The following is a 16,969-nucleotide window of genomic DNA, read 5'->3' on the forward strand; positions in this document are numbered from 1 at the left end:
CCCCAAGCCCCAGCCAGGAGTCTTTCGGGGCCGTTCTGAGTACCTACCCCGAGGCAGGGACTTGTTTAGCCCCTGTAAAAGTTCCGGAACTCTGTCCTTCGGCCCCGGCCCCGTAAAATTACCCCGAAGTTCCTGTGGTGGAAACGGGCCTAGTACTTCTGTTCTATGGGAGCTGTTTTGATGAGTCTGTAGTGTCAGGAATTTCCATGTCTGGCGTTTCTTGCTCTTGGTGTATTGCGATGTCTGTGCCTTCTAGCGCCTTCTACCTAGTGCTGTCAGTTCCTCAAGTATCCGTTCAGTCTTAGATTTAAGCACATCGATGGTGAAATGAATCTGTCTCACTCTCTCATTGAGCAGCTGGTTCTGAGCCCTCTGAAGGATTGTTGCAGTCCTGTGTCCTTTCACAGCGGAACCCAAGCATAGGATGTTAGGAATGATCCTGTGTTGCCTGCATCTCCGATTGAAATGCAGGTGGTTCCTGTAATCAGCCAGCTTCCTAGATGTTCTGAAGGGCATTCTTCCCAAATTGTTAAGCAATACATTGTGAATATTCTCAGTCATCAAGATCATGGTAATCTTAAGTGCTTAAGTCTCTTTGTCTCTTTGATTCAGACCAAGGCAAGACAACTCTAGGTCTGAAAGCACCCTAAGATTTCCATGACCTGGATGACTGAGAATCTTCCATCTAAAAGGGTTGTGACATTTGCTTTTGCTCAAGACCCAGAAAACCTACAACAAGAATGCACTGTGCCACACGAGACCAATTAATGCCTGTGCCGGTGGGTGATGTAATGCCAAGACTTCCTCTTCTGTGCGCGGCTCATTGTTTACAGTTTGATTAGCAACTTGAGACAGGTCCAGACAACATTTCGGCTAATCTCTATAAACCAGATTTCATTTGTTTATTTAACGAGGAAGTCCCATTGAGATGAAAAATCTCCTTTACAAGAGAGACCTGGCCGAGGTAGCAGCCAATCAAAACACATTTAAAATGCAACAAATACAACATATAATACAAAAATCCACCACAAAACAACTATTCAAACAAAGAAGCCTCCCAAGAAGAACAAGCCCATGTCTCTGTCACCACATTCTTTATGATGCCCTTAAATTCATTGATGGATGTAAGTGTTTCCAATTATAGAACTTTTTATAGATTGTTCCATGCCCAAGGTGTGTAGTAGGAGAAACGTACTTCTTAGATTCCTGCAGATAAATGTAGACCAAATAGAAAAATGCTATAAAAGCTAAATCATTGTCAGATGTTAGCTGATGGGTTCTGAGATTGCATTTTAGCCAATGTGTTCCACATCTTTTGCTCTTAAAAGTCCACTTAATTATGATTTGTCAATACTACTCGGACTACAAATGGAAACCAGACCCAAAATCTTGTACAGTAGCCTATAAATTCTGCATAGATGTGCCGATATCTGTCTGTAGAGATCAGCAAAGTCAAACTTTATTGCAATCCATTACATTATTTGTGGCGTCGTTTCACTCTGGACCAACATGTTGGACTGATGCTGCCTTCCATCAAGTCACCGTGCTAGTGTGCCTGAAAATTAGGGGATGACTACTTTCAATTATCTAGGTTGTTTAGCATTTATTGTGGCATCTATATTAAAGGGAAGGACGGAAATAAATAAAATACCATAAATAAAAAAATAAAATAAAAAAGTTGGTATTGGGTGATTAGAGGCAGCTTCATGCCTTTGCAGCACTCTAACAGCAAATACAATCTTGACACCCATTGTTTTCCAGAGTAGCTCTTGTATTATTCCTCATGTAGTTTGTGTGTACAGCAGGTACATGTTAGCTCTTTCTCTCCTCAATGATTTTTCTTATTTGTCTGTCATCTAGTGATTTCTCCTCCTCTGTTGACCCACATACTGTATCAGCAGCCAGACACTGAATCACTTCCTGATGGGGGGTCTGTCTGCTGCGAGCCGGCTATGAATTTTTCATCTTCATGCCCAGTAAATTTCCCTCCCTCCCCTGTTCCCCAAACTACTTATTATTTTATGCTTCTGTCTTTCTCCTCATTTTTTCACCATGGTCTGTCTTTCACCTCCCAATATATTTTGTTTCTCCCCGCGATGCAGTGGATTTTATTTCATTATTTAGAGACGGGGGAGACAATCCTCCACGCTCGGCTGGAACTAAAGTAGTTGTCAAGATTTCAGACAAACACGGAGACTGAGGTGCGTCTCGGTGTGGGTGCCTGTGTTTTAACATGAGATATTCTGAATTCTTGAAGTTTGAAAGACATTTCACAGGAAAAAAAAACATGACACCATTTCACCGCACACACAAACACATGCAGAGAGCCTGGTAATGACTCCCAGCGCCCTTTGCCCTTTGACGTTTGGATGCTGTGTGAATGATGAGCGTCTTGAGGGCTTGTTGACCTCTGACCTCCCTCTGTTTACCTCGCTGACGGGAGGGGACAGAGAGCATGGGAGAGACAGAGCAAGGGGGGAATTCAATTATTTTCTTACGAGGTGAACAATAGATTAAATGAGTGTATTTGTCGATAGTTGGCTTAAAATTCAATCTCTGTTTGGACCCACCCCGTTTTTTGGGAGGGCAGGGTGCTACGGTTGAGAGGAGGTTGATGTGGGTGAGGTCAGCCGAGGTTTAGCTGTCAAAAGGTGGAGCAAGAAATCAGCCAGGCTGATATATTGGACAATATTTGCTTATGTCAGATACATCGAATCGGTATAAGTATGTTGCCCGATTTAGTAACAAGAAATTGCAAAACAAAAAAGATGTATTTGGGGTTAATGACATAATTCCACAATGACTACTTACTAGTTCAAAAAGCAGGGAGCAGCTGTCTCGTTCGGAACATAGCCTGGTCACAGCTCTAAAAAATGTCTGATCATGCGATGGGATTATGTGAAAAATCAAATATCGGCCAATATTTCATTGACTTTTTCAACACTTAAACATCATTATTGATATCGACCTTAAAAATCCAGCATCAATCAGGTTGTTTTCAAGAAGAAATGACAACAACCTTTTGATCGTAGCTTGAAGAGATTCTTTTTTAGTTAGATTTAGTCTTTACAACTGTTTGTAAATTATTTTGTGGTGGAATCTTTATTTTTTGATTAACTCATATGAAATATAAAATATTCAGAGTCAAAACATTTTAAAATTAAGTCCTATGCGAGGTAACGAAAGTTTCTTTATGGTCATACAGAGATATCCATCATCCACAGAGGTCTACGGTACCATTTTTGGAGACAGTGTTACTTTGACAAGGAGCACCAGTGCGACCTCTTAAATCATTATGTGTATCATGTGAAACAGAGAGTGAGAACTGGTGTGTGTGTGTTGCTTTGCACGTGACATTGCTCCGTCTGCTCTTCTTGCCGAGACTCTGCTTCGCTCTGCCTGTGTCTCTCCAACTTTTGTATCGTCTGGTTTGACATCGGAGATGCGACTGGCGGCAGTCTTTTTGTCGGTCAGCCAAGCTGGATCAAATCCTCCTGTGCAGGTCTGATGTTTCTGCATCAAGCCAACAGTCACTTGCTTCTCTGTGGTCAAACAGCCACCTTTAGAATTTAAAGTGCCTGTATTCTAACCTTTATAGTGAATGCATTGAAGCGACCCGCGATCAATGTGTCCTTTTCAAAATTAGGTATTAACAGAGTAAGTACAAATTACATATTAGAAAATAAGATTAATTGGAGTACATTCACAGGAAGTATAAAACATGTTTCCTGTGTCCCTTATACATTACAAAATCCTTCTAAACTGTGAGGGAAATAACTTAATTGTTTGATTTTGGGTTGCTGGAAAAAAAATCTTGACAATTATTACAATCAAATTAAGGATGACTCCGATCACATACAGACTCAAAATCAAGCAGTTTTGCTGTATCACTTTGGAAAATTGGCAAAATATAAGTTACGCATTTGGCGGCAGTGGCTCAGTGGGGCGGCAGTAGCGAAGTCCACAGGGGCTTGGTGTGGTTTCAAATCCGTGTTCGGAACAAATATGGAGCGTGAAGAGGTGCCAGTACCTCCTGGGCACTGCCAAGGCGCACTTTGAGCAAGGTGCTGAACCCCCAACTGCTCAGGGTGCCTGTCCAAGGCATGCATACGTCCTGTTTGTGTGTGTATTTCAGGCCTGTGTGTAAATGACAAGACTGAAAAATTTAATTTCCCCTCAGGGATTAATAAAGTTTATCTTCTTCTTTTTCTTGTGCACCTTAAAATATCTACATTTGTAAATACTCCAGGTATAATCATGTTCAGCTGCGAGCACCAGCAAGCGTCAGGGCTAAGTAGCTAAGAGTGTGAGTTTTTCTTTTAAAATAAATCAAAACATTATCATTGTTAAATCTGCAAATTGTCTGTCATGTATCATTATTGCAGTAAAGATAGAAAAATATGAATGTGTTGCCTTGCATGTTGGTTCAAGTGGTTCTCCTAGAATTTGTGCTGGCGCCCCTAAAATGTTCAGTAGGGTGCCCCACTGCTACGAGTTGAAACTGTCAGTCTGGAGTCCTGCTCTGGGGCCTCATGCCATGTCATGTCTCTGCAGTGAAGTGTGTCTCCAGCAGCCTTGACTCGTGCTGTGATGCAACACACCTGAGAAAAGATGAAAAATCTCTCAGAGATAAAGAAAAGCTTCATCTTTGTCTTCGCCTGCGCCTCTGTTCTGTGGGCATCCTTCTGTTTCTGTCTCTCCTTATCTCTCTCTGTTTGTCTCAGCTGTCTGACACTCACACACGGCAGTGATAAATTATAGATTACCTCCTGCCAGGGGCCATCCATCATTGGTTCTCCTTGACGAACCTGTTTACTCGGCCCCAGGCGAGCATGGCTGGGTTTTGCCATCGATTTGCGGTGGTAACAGTAGAGGCGGTGTTTTGAAAATCCATTCAGTCTTTTATCAATGGAGGTGTGATTAAAGAGACAAGGCGGAGGAGTTGTTTGGATAAATGAAAGGGTTTGAAACTGAAACACTGTCAATGTCACAGTGCTGAAAGTTCACTGGAGGGAGTGACTTCTGTCTGACTGCACCGTCACAGCTGTTGGTATGAATGACAAATGTGTCTCTTATCTTCAGTTTCAAGGTGAACTGTAGCCTGAAACAACATTTACTGACTTGCAGCAGTCAGTATATTTAATTAAGACATAAAAGGAGCTGCAGTGCTCAGCTTTGATGGATGAAACCAGGCCCAAATTCAGCTGGTTTGAATTTGGAAGAACTGTGGAATCATTAAGAAATCTTTTTTTATTTAGCTTATTGATTAATGAAAATGACTTTTGAGCAGAAAAGCTTGGACCTGTCTATGTTGCATGTTATACATGTAAATGCAACATTTAATGTAAAAACTTGGTGGATGGAGGCATGCAAAGAAGAGTGGTGTTCCTCTTGCATGTTTCTTTCAGCTGGTTTTAATATCCGTGGTCGTGGTCGTACCCATTTCCTATACTTAAACATTTGTCTAAGAAGTTGCTATGTTTAATAATTTGCTAACATTTGTGATACACCTTGTTGAGCTCGCCAGTAGGTGGCAGCATAACCTGTCTGCGACCCAAATAGGACCTGGAAAGAAAGCCGTTATTCAGTCTGAACCATGTTCAAGTAAAAGCATGTATATGTGTGTGTGTGTGTGTGTGTGCGCCCGGTGCTGCTACAGCTTGTATGTTTTTGCTCAGTCCCGCTGGTGAAGTTAATAAAACGACACTTTTCTGCACCATTAACACCGTTGCTGTCTGGATGGTAGAATACCAGCAATCTGGTAACTCACTGGCTATCCGTTTGATGGTGATAAAGGTTCCAGTGTAGCAAGCGGATACCTTGGCCAAGACTTCCAATTCCTTGCACTGGTTAATTCGGCTAATCCCTAAAAACAGATATCATCCTATATTTGCAGACAAGAAAAGCCAATAAAAAGCTAAATTGTTGTCGCACACTCGCCAAGGGTTTCAAGATTGCATGTCGACCATTGGGTTCCACCTCTGTTACTCCCCACATGGACTGCTTACCTGCAGCTCAAACATGATTCGTCAATACTACTCAGACTAGAACGCTTTTGATACCAAAACCGTTGCTAACCTCTGCAAATCTGATTATAGAGATTGTGATGCCAGAAGCCAACCAATGGTGGGACATCCACCTCCTCTTGAAACAGACAAAATTTAACTTGTGCATGATAAGATAGAGCAGTGAAACTGGTCCAGCCATGGGGTCCAGACTTCTCTTTAGTAATTTCTTCAAGCTCCACAAAGTTCAGTGTATTCAACATACTTGCATTTGGTCGTGTCACTGAGCTAGTTAGCTGTCTCTGTCAAAGTGCTGGAAATTCACTGTACTTCAAAATAAAGTGTGTGACACCTTCACGAGTCCCTTGCAGTCCAATCAGAATGGATACAGGACCCACCAATTGGGAACCACTGGGATAGAGAATATTATGTGTACGATACTTTCTAGACAGCCACATCTTTTACAAATAACAGCAGATTACAGACTTTTTTTTGGTCTAGATCTCTCAAACTTGTTCTTTTAGAGCTGTGACAGCATACTTTTCTATTTTAAGGTGTCACTATGCTCAAAATTAAGTATAAAGTCAACCACCCGAGAAAAGTCCAGAGGTAATAAAAGTTTGAAAATGGGGATAATAGTGCACATTTTTGAACAGTCTCTCCAGACAGGCTCATTGCACTTGGTTGTTCACATGGAAGAAGAGAGAAGTCATTGTGCCTACTTTCTCATCCCAACACTTGGCTCATCGCTTTGTAAACTGTGTGCGAATGTCTGATTGTCATTTTCAGAAAGTTGCAGAATGCAGCTCTTCTAATTCCAGCATCTTAAAGGTGTGGGAGGAGGTTTTAGACACTGTTCAACCATCTGAGAGACTCTGCGGTTGTAGCCCACTGACACCTTCACAGTAGAACTGTAAACGTATTCTGACCAACAAAGAGATGCAGTGTATTAACATGTATTTCGGTAAAACTACACGTGATTGGAAAACACTGAGCACACAGATGGACAATGGAGATGAAGGCTATGCTTAACTTTTGGTTTGCCATATTTCTTTGGATGTTTTAATTCTTTTTTCCATGGAAGCTTGTCACTGTTGGTATTTACTGTAACCAACATTAATTCAAGCTGACCACAACCTTTGTGTTTCCTGAAGGACAAATCACTGGTTGTTTTTTTTTACAGCCAGCCATTAAGGTGGTTTGGTTTTGTGTGTACAGCACTTGTTACACATCTTGGCAAAGTGCTGTCTGAGTAAAATTAGACAGCAATTAAAGCAAATGTTTTACTGGGAACAGTCAGTGACCGTACACACACTCAGTATGACTTTCTTCAGGCCTCCTCCTCACTGAGTTTCAGTAGCTGTTGATCGAATGTCATGTGTTCGCTCTGTAGGTCTTTGAGCCGTAGACCTGCAGCCTCAGGAGACTTCAGCCTGTTTACAAAGAGAAAAATCTCACTTACTTCTCCCCAGCTCTGAGCCTGACATAAAAGGCCACAGTTTCCCTGGTGTCGGTGCAGCTGTAGATATAAAGTCAGCAGTGCTCTGGGACGGCTTCCTCTTATCACACAGTTGTACAGTATCTGCTCTTTGCTTTTGTTGTATCCTCATTACTCATCCACTGAAACCTCCCTCTTTCCTCTTCTCTCTGCAGCTCCCAGAGAGTGCGAAGAGGACGAGTTTCACTGCCAGAATGGCTACTGTATTCGCAGCCTCTGGCACTGCGATGGCGACAACGACTGTGGGGACAACAGTGACGAACAGTGTGGTAGGTACACATATCTACACACATACACACACGAACATCATCATGCAAACATGTATTCATCCCTGCAGTCTTATCAATATGACCTGAGGTTCGTTTGTTTATTTCTGACCAGACATGCGGAAATGCTCGGACAAGGAGTTCCGCTGCACAGATGGCAGCTGTATCGCTGAACACTGGTACTGTGATGGAGACACGGACTGTAAGGACGGATCAGATGAGGAAAACTGCCGTAAGTTACTCTGGGTATTTGTGTGCGTTTAAGAAAGACACAGGAAGAAACAGGGCTTAATGCTTCTCAGGGTAAAGCAGCTACACACAGGAGCACTATCCTCCTGAGACCTGAACTTTGTTTGGTATGCATTTTTGATTTTTCCTAGCTATTTGGGATCACTAGGACCCGATAAGTATATAAAAAAAATCAACTTTGTCAATGATAATTAAGTCCCAATGTTTTCAAAAGAGTACTTCCTAATAAACAGTGTCTTAGCTTGTTGCTGTTGCAAAAAATTGTTACCAAATCAAACTACAAACATTATTAATCATAAATAAACAAGACACTCTCTTTAGTGTCGGGATCAGCTGCAGACTGACTTAGCAGAGATGGCTGCCACCTTGTTTTTACGTGGATTGTGGATTGACGTGTGCTCTTACTACCAATAAGTGGCACAAAAATGTGTCCACGAAGGAGGACAACAGGTCTAAGTTAAGCAGAATGAAGTATTAGCTCAAGTAAACCCAAAATGTGATGTCCTCATATGACAACACAGGGTTTTAGGAGGCTTTGCAACATTCAGAACGTTAATATAATAGCAGACAGCTCTTTGCTATTGAAAGATACAGTGGAGTAATGGCATCCTGAGCAGAGAGTGAAGTACACTGTAAGCACTATTCATGCTATTAGCATCATTAGCTGCTAGCGGTTGGCTCAGCCACCTCCATATTGAGAGCCGAGTGCAGACAATCCCATCCCAGACTGTGAATCACTGATTTGCTTTGGATGTTGAGCTCCTTTAATAAATGTTTATGCTGTCATGAGACTGCACGAGTGTAAAATAATGGTTTAATGAAGGGGTTCAATGTCTTTCTCCGCAAGTTATTGTTTATTGTGTTGTCTTCCTATAAAGATTTTCAGCTGAGTGTTGATGTAGGAGTGTCATTATATAATTGGGTCAATTCAGATAAATAATCGGCTACAGCTAAAAACTAAAGCAACCAAAATGTGCTGTTCATGAGCAGCCTGACAGCCCATCAATTACTGTGTTCACATAACGTACTAGTTTTGTTGTCTTGTCATGTTAATGAGAAGTGAGAAGCTCAGTTTCCTGAATCTGTGTAAAAGAATCCAGTTAACGTTGCTCATTTTTTATTTTTTTTAACTGTGTTTTTAATGGAGGTTTCATAACAGAGCAAATGTATCAAACGGGGAACTTATCTCTGGAGCAGCAGCGGCAGGATGAAAAGAAAACCCATTACCCAGAGCACCCGCTCGTCCTCGTATCCAAAATAATCCAAAGGCAGGCTGAAATAAGTTTCCACATCTGAACAGTACGCAATTTGTGAAATTCAAACATCACAAGAGAGTGTGTTGCCTCCCGGCTGCAGTATCATGATTCAAAACTGTGGCCTCAAGAAGAGGACAAATCTGATTACTGACCAGCTGCATGTAAACTAAGATCTTCCAGTAATCAATTTACTGCAGAGCATGTAAACATGTTCACTGTCTTAATAGAGAGCTGAGCTTCCTTCATTTCATGTATAGTTTCTGACAGACTCTGCAGAGGAGAGTGGAAGCTTCAAAGAGCCTCAGACAGCCAGCTGCCGCACCATCTTTCCCAGCATCTGTTTAACATGTCTGTGTGTGTGTGTGTGTGTGTGTGTGTGTGTGTGCGCAGCCTCAGATGTGATGGCAGCCACCTGCAGCGTGGAGGAGTTCCAGTGTGCATATGGCCGCTGTATCCTGGACATTTACCACTGTGACGGAGACGATGACTGCGGAGACTGGTCAGACGAGTCGGACTGCTGTAAGCACGCACAAACACACTTGCAAACTTATGAACTGACTTCTGGTGTTTGTTAACTTCAAACCTCAAAGGAATCCACAGTTATGGCCTATATATTAGTATAGTGCATGATATTTCAGTTTAACTTGTACATGGTAAAACCTTAAACCTGTTTCTAAATGCAGTCTACACCACAAACTCTTAAAAGAGGAAACATTTGGCAAATATCCCTGCACAAAACGTCCTCAATTTGAAGATCTAAGATGCAAACTTGGTGGAAGTCCAAGAAGAAAACAATACCCATTGTTACAGCAGAGCGACTGATCCAGCCTGTCCTGCTGGTGTAAAGCTCACAGCGAGCGGCTGCACGTACTCTGTATGATCCATGGCAGCGCTCTTGGCTCTCACTAAACAGCGTCTCGAGCAGGAGAAGAAGCTCCTCTGGGAGACCAGTCCTCTGTGTTGCCGTTAGATGAGAGTTAAGTTTCTTTTCTCCTCCTGGCAACTGTCTTTCCTCTCTCCAGCCCTTCTCCTTCTCTTCTTCACTCTTTCCAGCCACGCACTCCAATGGCACTGCTGCACACATGTCCCCAAACAGCGAGTCATCCTCATGTCCTGCAGCTTGCAGAAGAGGTTCATCTGTAGTTTAAGAGTGCATTATGGGCATATCTGAACGGGAAGTTTAGGCGTTAATTATTTTAAGTGGTTGCATCAGGCCTCCAGGAAGTACGCCATGCTTTGGAGCCAGTTTTTCTAGTGGTCAAACTGTGGAATTACAACTTCCTGGATGTGTCACGTGATGCCATTGGGCCCAGGAAAACTTTTCCCCATAGACTTACATTATTAAAGAGACATCTGTAAATCAGTGGATATATTTTTTGAGCACCACACCCTCTGCAAAATGACGAGTTTTCCTTTCAGGATTTGATCCATATGGTCTGATAAGATTTGTTAAGTCTAAAAGAGCCATACGATTAAATCATTTCATCCCCATTCACGTTAGCAGAGCGCTAAAACAGAAGTAGCCAGCTCGGCCTAGTGCACCTGCTCTATGGGCGCAATAATGTGGAAGCAGCACTGATCATCTGGGTCATTTTATGTGTGGCCATTGAACGTTTTTGGCTTCATGTGCCACTGAGCAACTTTTGTAGAGATGAACGAGGTCCTGCCTCCAACGCTGTGTCCAGTTCTCTTTATACATCTGTGGGTTGCACCGATTGAGCAAGTGGGCACTGACTGAATCGATTTTGATTATCCTGTTGATCATTTCTACAATTCACTGATTCATTCTTTCATTCGAATGCCCAACACAGTTTCTTTGAGCTTAAGGATATTGTCAAATTGCTTGATTAGATCAGCCTGCACATCAAAAACTCAATAAAATTCAGGTGAAATTGGCAGAAAAACTAAAATTTTCATATTTGAGAAGCCAGTTCAGCTTCAAATCTGGTCAAATGACACCGACGCAGTCATCATGAAGCCCTACTTTTTGGGGGTTAAAACTTTTTTTTAAGAACTTTACCCCTTTTTTCATAAATATGCGATAGCGTACAGAAATACGGAAAAACATCATAACGTTCAGTGTCGATTTCACGTTATAAAAGCCGGTTGACGTCAGGCTGAGCTGAGGAACAGCTGCTCCACAGCATCTGTCAGAACTGGAAAACATTCTGTCTGTTAGATCTTTTCTGTCACTGTATCTCACACACACACACACACACACACACACACACACACACACACACACACAGCCATGGTCCTGATTAACACAGACTATCATGTTTCGCGCTCCTCACTCCAGAGACGCTGCCTGCTGCTGACAAATCTCTCAGCATCTCCCTCCTCATTCTCTCCTCTCTGATTTCTCACGTTTGTTTCATGCGCTCATTGTCTATAACCACCCACCACATCCCTCTCTCACACACACACACACACACACACACATACACACACACACACTCATGCACAGTGGGTTCCCTTTGATGTGTTTATCTGCAGCGCGATAAGCACAGCTTCAAGGTTTCGTAATATCATTTGGTCATGTTAGCAGACTGAGCTGCTCTCTGTTTCTCCTTCGTATCCTCCCACACCCAGGTTTTTTAATTGCTGCCTCACTTCTGAAGTGTTTAACATTTCTCTTTTGGAAAGTTGAGCTGGCATCAAAGCTTTTAAAAAGTTAAAAAACAGACAGGAGGAAGGTCCTGGAAATACTTAAAATAACTTTGCAGTATATAAAAAAAAGCTGGTGCACATATCAGATCCAGACAAATCAGGTATTGCGGAAGACACACACGGTTGGTTTGCGTGCGTCTTTGAAAAGTCTCACATGATAAAGATTTAAGAATGCACACAAAATCCTGTTGGTGACTTCTGCACTCAGTAATGACAGGACTCTTTGCGCCGCATGTTGTATTAAACACCAACAAGGTTAATAGATCAATCCACTTCCTGTCTCATGTACTGAAACCAGCTGGATCTCATGTTCCCTAACTGGTCATTTCCTGCTGTCCAGCACTCTGAAACATCCCATTTATTCTTATTTTTTTCATATTCAATGTTATTTGTGACCAGAATTTGCTCAGTGTTCACTTTTTTAGTGCATAAAATTCTCTAAATTTCATTTCATGATTCGTTTAAAAAAGTCCGAAGACGTCTTCTGAAACATACAGATAGTTTGTGGACACACACACGCTCACACACACAGAGGAGGCATTCCTCAGAGGCATAAGACGGCCCATCCTCAGACAGCATTCCTTGGCATCGACTCTCCAGACACATGAAGGGCGCTTTGTTAGAGAAGAAGCCTCTCTCACTCCCTCCCTCCCCCTTATGTGAATGCACACACACACACACACATCCCAAAACACTCACACTTGCATGCCTTGTTACCGCTTGCGAACACTGATACTGCTTTCGGCTGCATAGCTGAGCAGATGAAAGAGCATCGTTGGTGTGTGTGTGTGTGTGTGTGTGTGTGTGAGGGAGGGAGAGAGAAAGACAAGGAGTGAGATGAAGGGTGGACGAATCATATTTGAGTGTGTGTGGGCGTCAGTGTGTTCGTCGGCATCCCACGCTGATTCTTGTGACCTATAAGTCTCTCTCTGTGGGAGAGCCACCTGCTGTTTTGCTTTTTTGATCATCTCTGTCTTCTCTCGCCCAGCTGATAAGCCTGCGCGGGGATGCTTGAAGCTCTGCAACATCTCCGTCTGTTTTTTTTCCATGCCTTTCTTCCCCCTGCATTCCCTCGTTTGTCATTTTGTTCCTCCCTTATCTCACGCCCACTGTGGCTTTGATGGGAGCCGACTCGTGCCGTCAGGAGGAAACATGTCAAAAGAACACACACACATACACACTCGCTGGGATTTAAGATGCTTATGTTTGATTCAGCTTTAATCTTCTCGTCCACCTCCGTCCTCATCTGCTGCCAGTTTGAGCTTCACTTTGATCTGATCACATGTTGAGATGTGGTGGGAGATTTAAAGGTGGGACGGCTATGATCTCTAGTCAGGGATGATCATAAGGCAGCCAAAAATAAACACAAGCAATTAATGCTTATGGGGAAGGAAGTATCACTGGTATGAAATGCTGTTACTTTGCATTTTTGCACTTGTCTTTCTCACTTTTTATGGAGAGCATAAAAAGTTACTTGTATTCTGTTCATATGACAATAAAACATCAGTGGTCAGATCTAAAACCCACCCGATTCCCATTGGCATAAATTATCGTAAAAAAAAGAAAGACGCGATCTGAAATAGCCCCGAGGATAATTGGACCTGATCCAACACATGGTTGACCCGAACAGACCCGGACAGTGAGACGACCAACACTGGCAGCAGCACAGTGCAACACCAGTCAACAAGCAGCCGCAGTTTATAATGGCAGCAACACATCATTCTTTTTCTGTCACTTCATGGTTCAAACTTTTACTCCTGAGACCAAGTGATCAAAGCTGATCCGTACACCTTCCTAGTACCAGGTTGGACCCCTTTTGCCTTCAGAGCTGCCTTAATTCTTGGTGTCATAGATTCAACAAGGTGCTGGAAACATTCCTCAGAGATGTTGCTCCATATTGACATGATGACATCACACAGTTGCTGCAGATTTGTCGGCTGCACATCCATGATGAGAATCTCCAGTTCCAGCACATCCCAAAGGTGCTCTATTGGACTGAGATCTGGTGACTGTGGAGGCCATTGGAGTACAGTGAACTCATTGTCATGTTTGAGATGATGTGAGCTTTGTGACATGGTGCGTTATCCTGCTGGAAGTAGCCATCAGAAGATGGGTACACTGTGGTCATAAAGGGATGGACACGGTCAGCAACAATACTCAGGTAGGCTGTGGTGTTTAAACCATGCTCAGTTGGTACTAAGAAAATCTCCCCCACACCATTACACCACCAGCAGCAGCCTGAACCGTTGATACAAGGCAGGATGGATCCATGCTTGCAGGAGCTGACAGGAGTGGCACCTGGTGTGGTCTTCTGCTGCTGTAGCCCATCTGCTTCAAGGTTGGACGTGTTGTTGCTTCAGAGATGGTCTTCTGCAGACCTTGGTTGGAACCAGTGGTTATTTGACTTCCTGTTGCCTTTCTATCATCTTGAACCAGTCTGGCCATTCTCCTCTGACCTCTGGCATCAACAAGGCATTTTGGCTCACTGGATATTTTCTCCTTTTGGGACCATCCTCTGTAAACCCTAGAGATGGTTGTGTGTGAAAATCCCAGTTAAGACTCAGACCAGCCCGTCTGGCACCAACAACCATGCCACGTTCAAAGTCACTTAGATCATCTTTCTTCCTCATTCTGATGCTCGGTTTGAACTTCAGCAGGTCGTCTTCACCATGTCTACTTGCCTATATACACTGAGTTGCTGCCACTTGATTGACTGATTGTGTTAACAAATATATTCAGATAGAACGGAACATTATCCAACCCAATCAAACTGAATATAATTTGGGTACTACATGGGTTGGAGTCTCTGTTACTAGGAACTGAGAGGATCAGTTGAGACCTCCATCTTGTATCTTTATTCAATTGTAAACCAGCAATTTTCTTTCAACGCTGCTTTTTGAAAACAACGCGAGCATATTTAGCATTTTTTACATGATAATAAACACCAAGAGAAAAACTATAATTTTATTACCACCCCTAAAAGAAGTTGCGCATTTAAAAATGATGTTGTGACCTCTCATAAAAGTTTTCACCCCGAGGTTATAAACCACTGATGAGCTACAGATTTAAGTTATAAAGATGTTTTTCCCCTGTAAAGGTGGTGAAATTACAGCTGTGTTGCCTGCTGTGGTTTCTGATGTCATTCTGTGTGTGTGTGTGTGTGTGTGTGTGTGTGTGTGTGTGTAGCTTCCCACCAGCCGTGCAGATCAGTTGAGTTCATGTGCAGCAGCGGGATGTGCATCAACGCCGGCTGGAGGTGTGACGGCGAATTCGACTGTGACGACCAGTCGGATGAGAAGAACTGCAGTGAGTAGCTGCTCTCATCACAATAACTGAATAAATATGTGCTCAATATATGCATGTCTACTTTTATATTCCTTCATATTCAATCCCAGCCTTTTATCTGACCTCATGCTGCTGATGGAAACACAAGACGATCACTCAGAATATCTGAAATCACCTGATCTAAGAGCCAAAGGATAAAACGTGTGTGTTTCTGTGTGTTTGTGTTGCCTGCAGCCACGTCCATGTGCACGGCCGATCAGTTCCGCTGCGGCACTGGACGCTGCGTCCGGTTGTCATGGAGATGCGATGGCGAGCCTGACTGCTCCGACCGCAGTGATGAAGAGGGCTGCGAGAAAACTGGTAAGACTGCAGTTGTTATCTTGTTTTCAGAAGCTAAATATAACACCGGCTTCAATGGTAGCCATGACAACGGCTCAGAACAGCCCTCCTCTACTCACAAACTCACTTTAGTCTTCTTTCTTTTATTTGGTCGAAACACACAGTTGCTTTCAAACAACAGACTTATCAGTTTGGCAGATCCTTCGCTGGGGAAACACCAACCTGTGGACAAACTACAGAAACAGGCCTGTGTGTTGGGATAGAATTGAACAATAAACAGGCAGCAGAGAGGAGGGAGAGATGGAAAGGTTTAACTCTATTTTTGGATACTATCCATCTATAACCCGAGCCATGATGGTAAAGGAGTTCCAGATCACTTTGCATAAACCTCCTGAACCCTGATATTTCCCTTAACTTTACAGCTTCAAAGATAATATACATTTGTTCTCACTCAGTACAACAAGTGTTTTTTTTCTGAAATGTCTTTGTTTTTTATTCGTAGCACTTCATTTATATGTAATGAAATATTAAAATCCATGATGTCATTTCTATGGCTGCACGCTTGCATCAAATCAAAATGCCATTTGCGTCATTTATACTTTTCCCTGTAGTTTGGCCTCACATGTTAGAAGTCTCTATAGCCCCGTGTCCACCAAACACTTTCAGTATGGTACTTTTGGAACCAAAAGTGACTCTTCAGAAATGGTACCTAGACCCAAGGTCCACCTAGCGGTTCCACCACAAACAGTACCCTGAAATGTGGGCAGAGTTGTTGTCACTCACTGCTCGGTCAAACACCTGCTGTATTTCCTGGCTCTTCACCGGTGACACAGGTGGAAGTCTGCACCTCGTTTATCGTCCACAGAACGAGGCTGCACGCCGACATTTTCAGAACAAAATAAAACAGGCTGCAGTGAGAGTCTCTCTCCACGAGATATTTAAAAATAGCGGGTTTGTGCATTTAGTCCTTCTCAGGCAAGCTCAGGGGTTTAGTGTTGCTGTAGCCCACAGGAACGACGCTCCATGACGCTTTTTTTTTCTCCAACTGAGGATTAGAATATGTGCAGGTCACATGATCCGGTCGAAATTAATATTAAATGCTTAAAGATCCACTCATTACTAAAAGTGTATGTCATCGAAGAGTGACTTTGACTTTACTGTAGTTTTAAATTGTCTAAGTTGTCATATTGAAATTTAAGGTGTGCTGATGGATTCACGTCATCAACTCATGCATTGAGTAACATTACAAGTAAATGTTCCACCTTAAAAGTTGCCAGCAGTCGGCCCAGTGAATTAAGTTATTTTTTCTCAGACTGCAGCTGCTGTGAGAGGCAGCAAAACATCCTTTCATTTTATAGTTACAGTTTACTAATGAAACTCTCCACAGTATGAACAGTGGTT

General features: G+C 42.8%; 1 protein-coding gene across 3 annotated transcripts in view; it reads left to right on the forward strand.

Annotated features, from left to right (window-relative positions):
* Positions 1-16,969, forward strand: part of lrp4 (low density lipoprotein receptor-related protein 4) — a 161,737-nt gene that overhangs the window by 100,775 nt on the left and 43,993 nt on the right. For all 3 annotated transcript variants that reach the window (XM_050046201.1, XM_050046209.1, XM_050046218.1), the window contains exons 4-8: positions 7,659-7,772; positions 7,885-8,001; positions 9,665-9,793; positions 15,131-15,250; positions 15,464-15,589. In XM_050046201.1, the coding sequence (XP_049902158.1) occupies positions 7,659-7,772; positions 7,885-8,001; positions 9,665-9,793; positions 15,131-15,250; positions 15,464-15,589 (606 nt within the window). The remainder of the gene's footprint in view (positions 1-7,658; positions 7,773-7,884; positions 8,002-9,664; positions 9,794-15,130; positions 15,251-15,463; positions 15,590-16,969) is intronic.

The sequence above is a fragment of the Epinephelus moara genome, chromosome 1 (genome assembly GCF_006386435.1).
Source record: "Epinephelus moara isolate mb chromosome 1, YSFRI_EMoa_1.0, whole genome shotgun sequence".
NCBI classification, from domain to species: Eukaryota; Metazoa; Chordata; class Actinopteri; order Perciformes; family Serranidae; genus Epinephelus; species Epinephelus moara.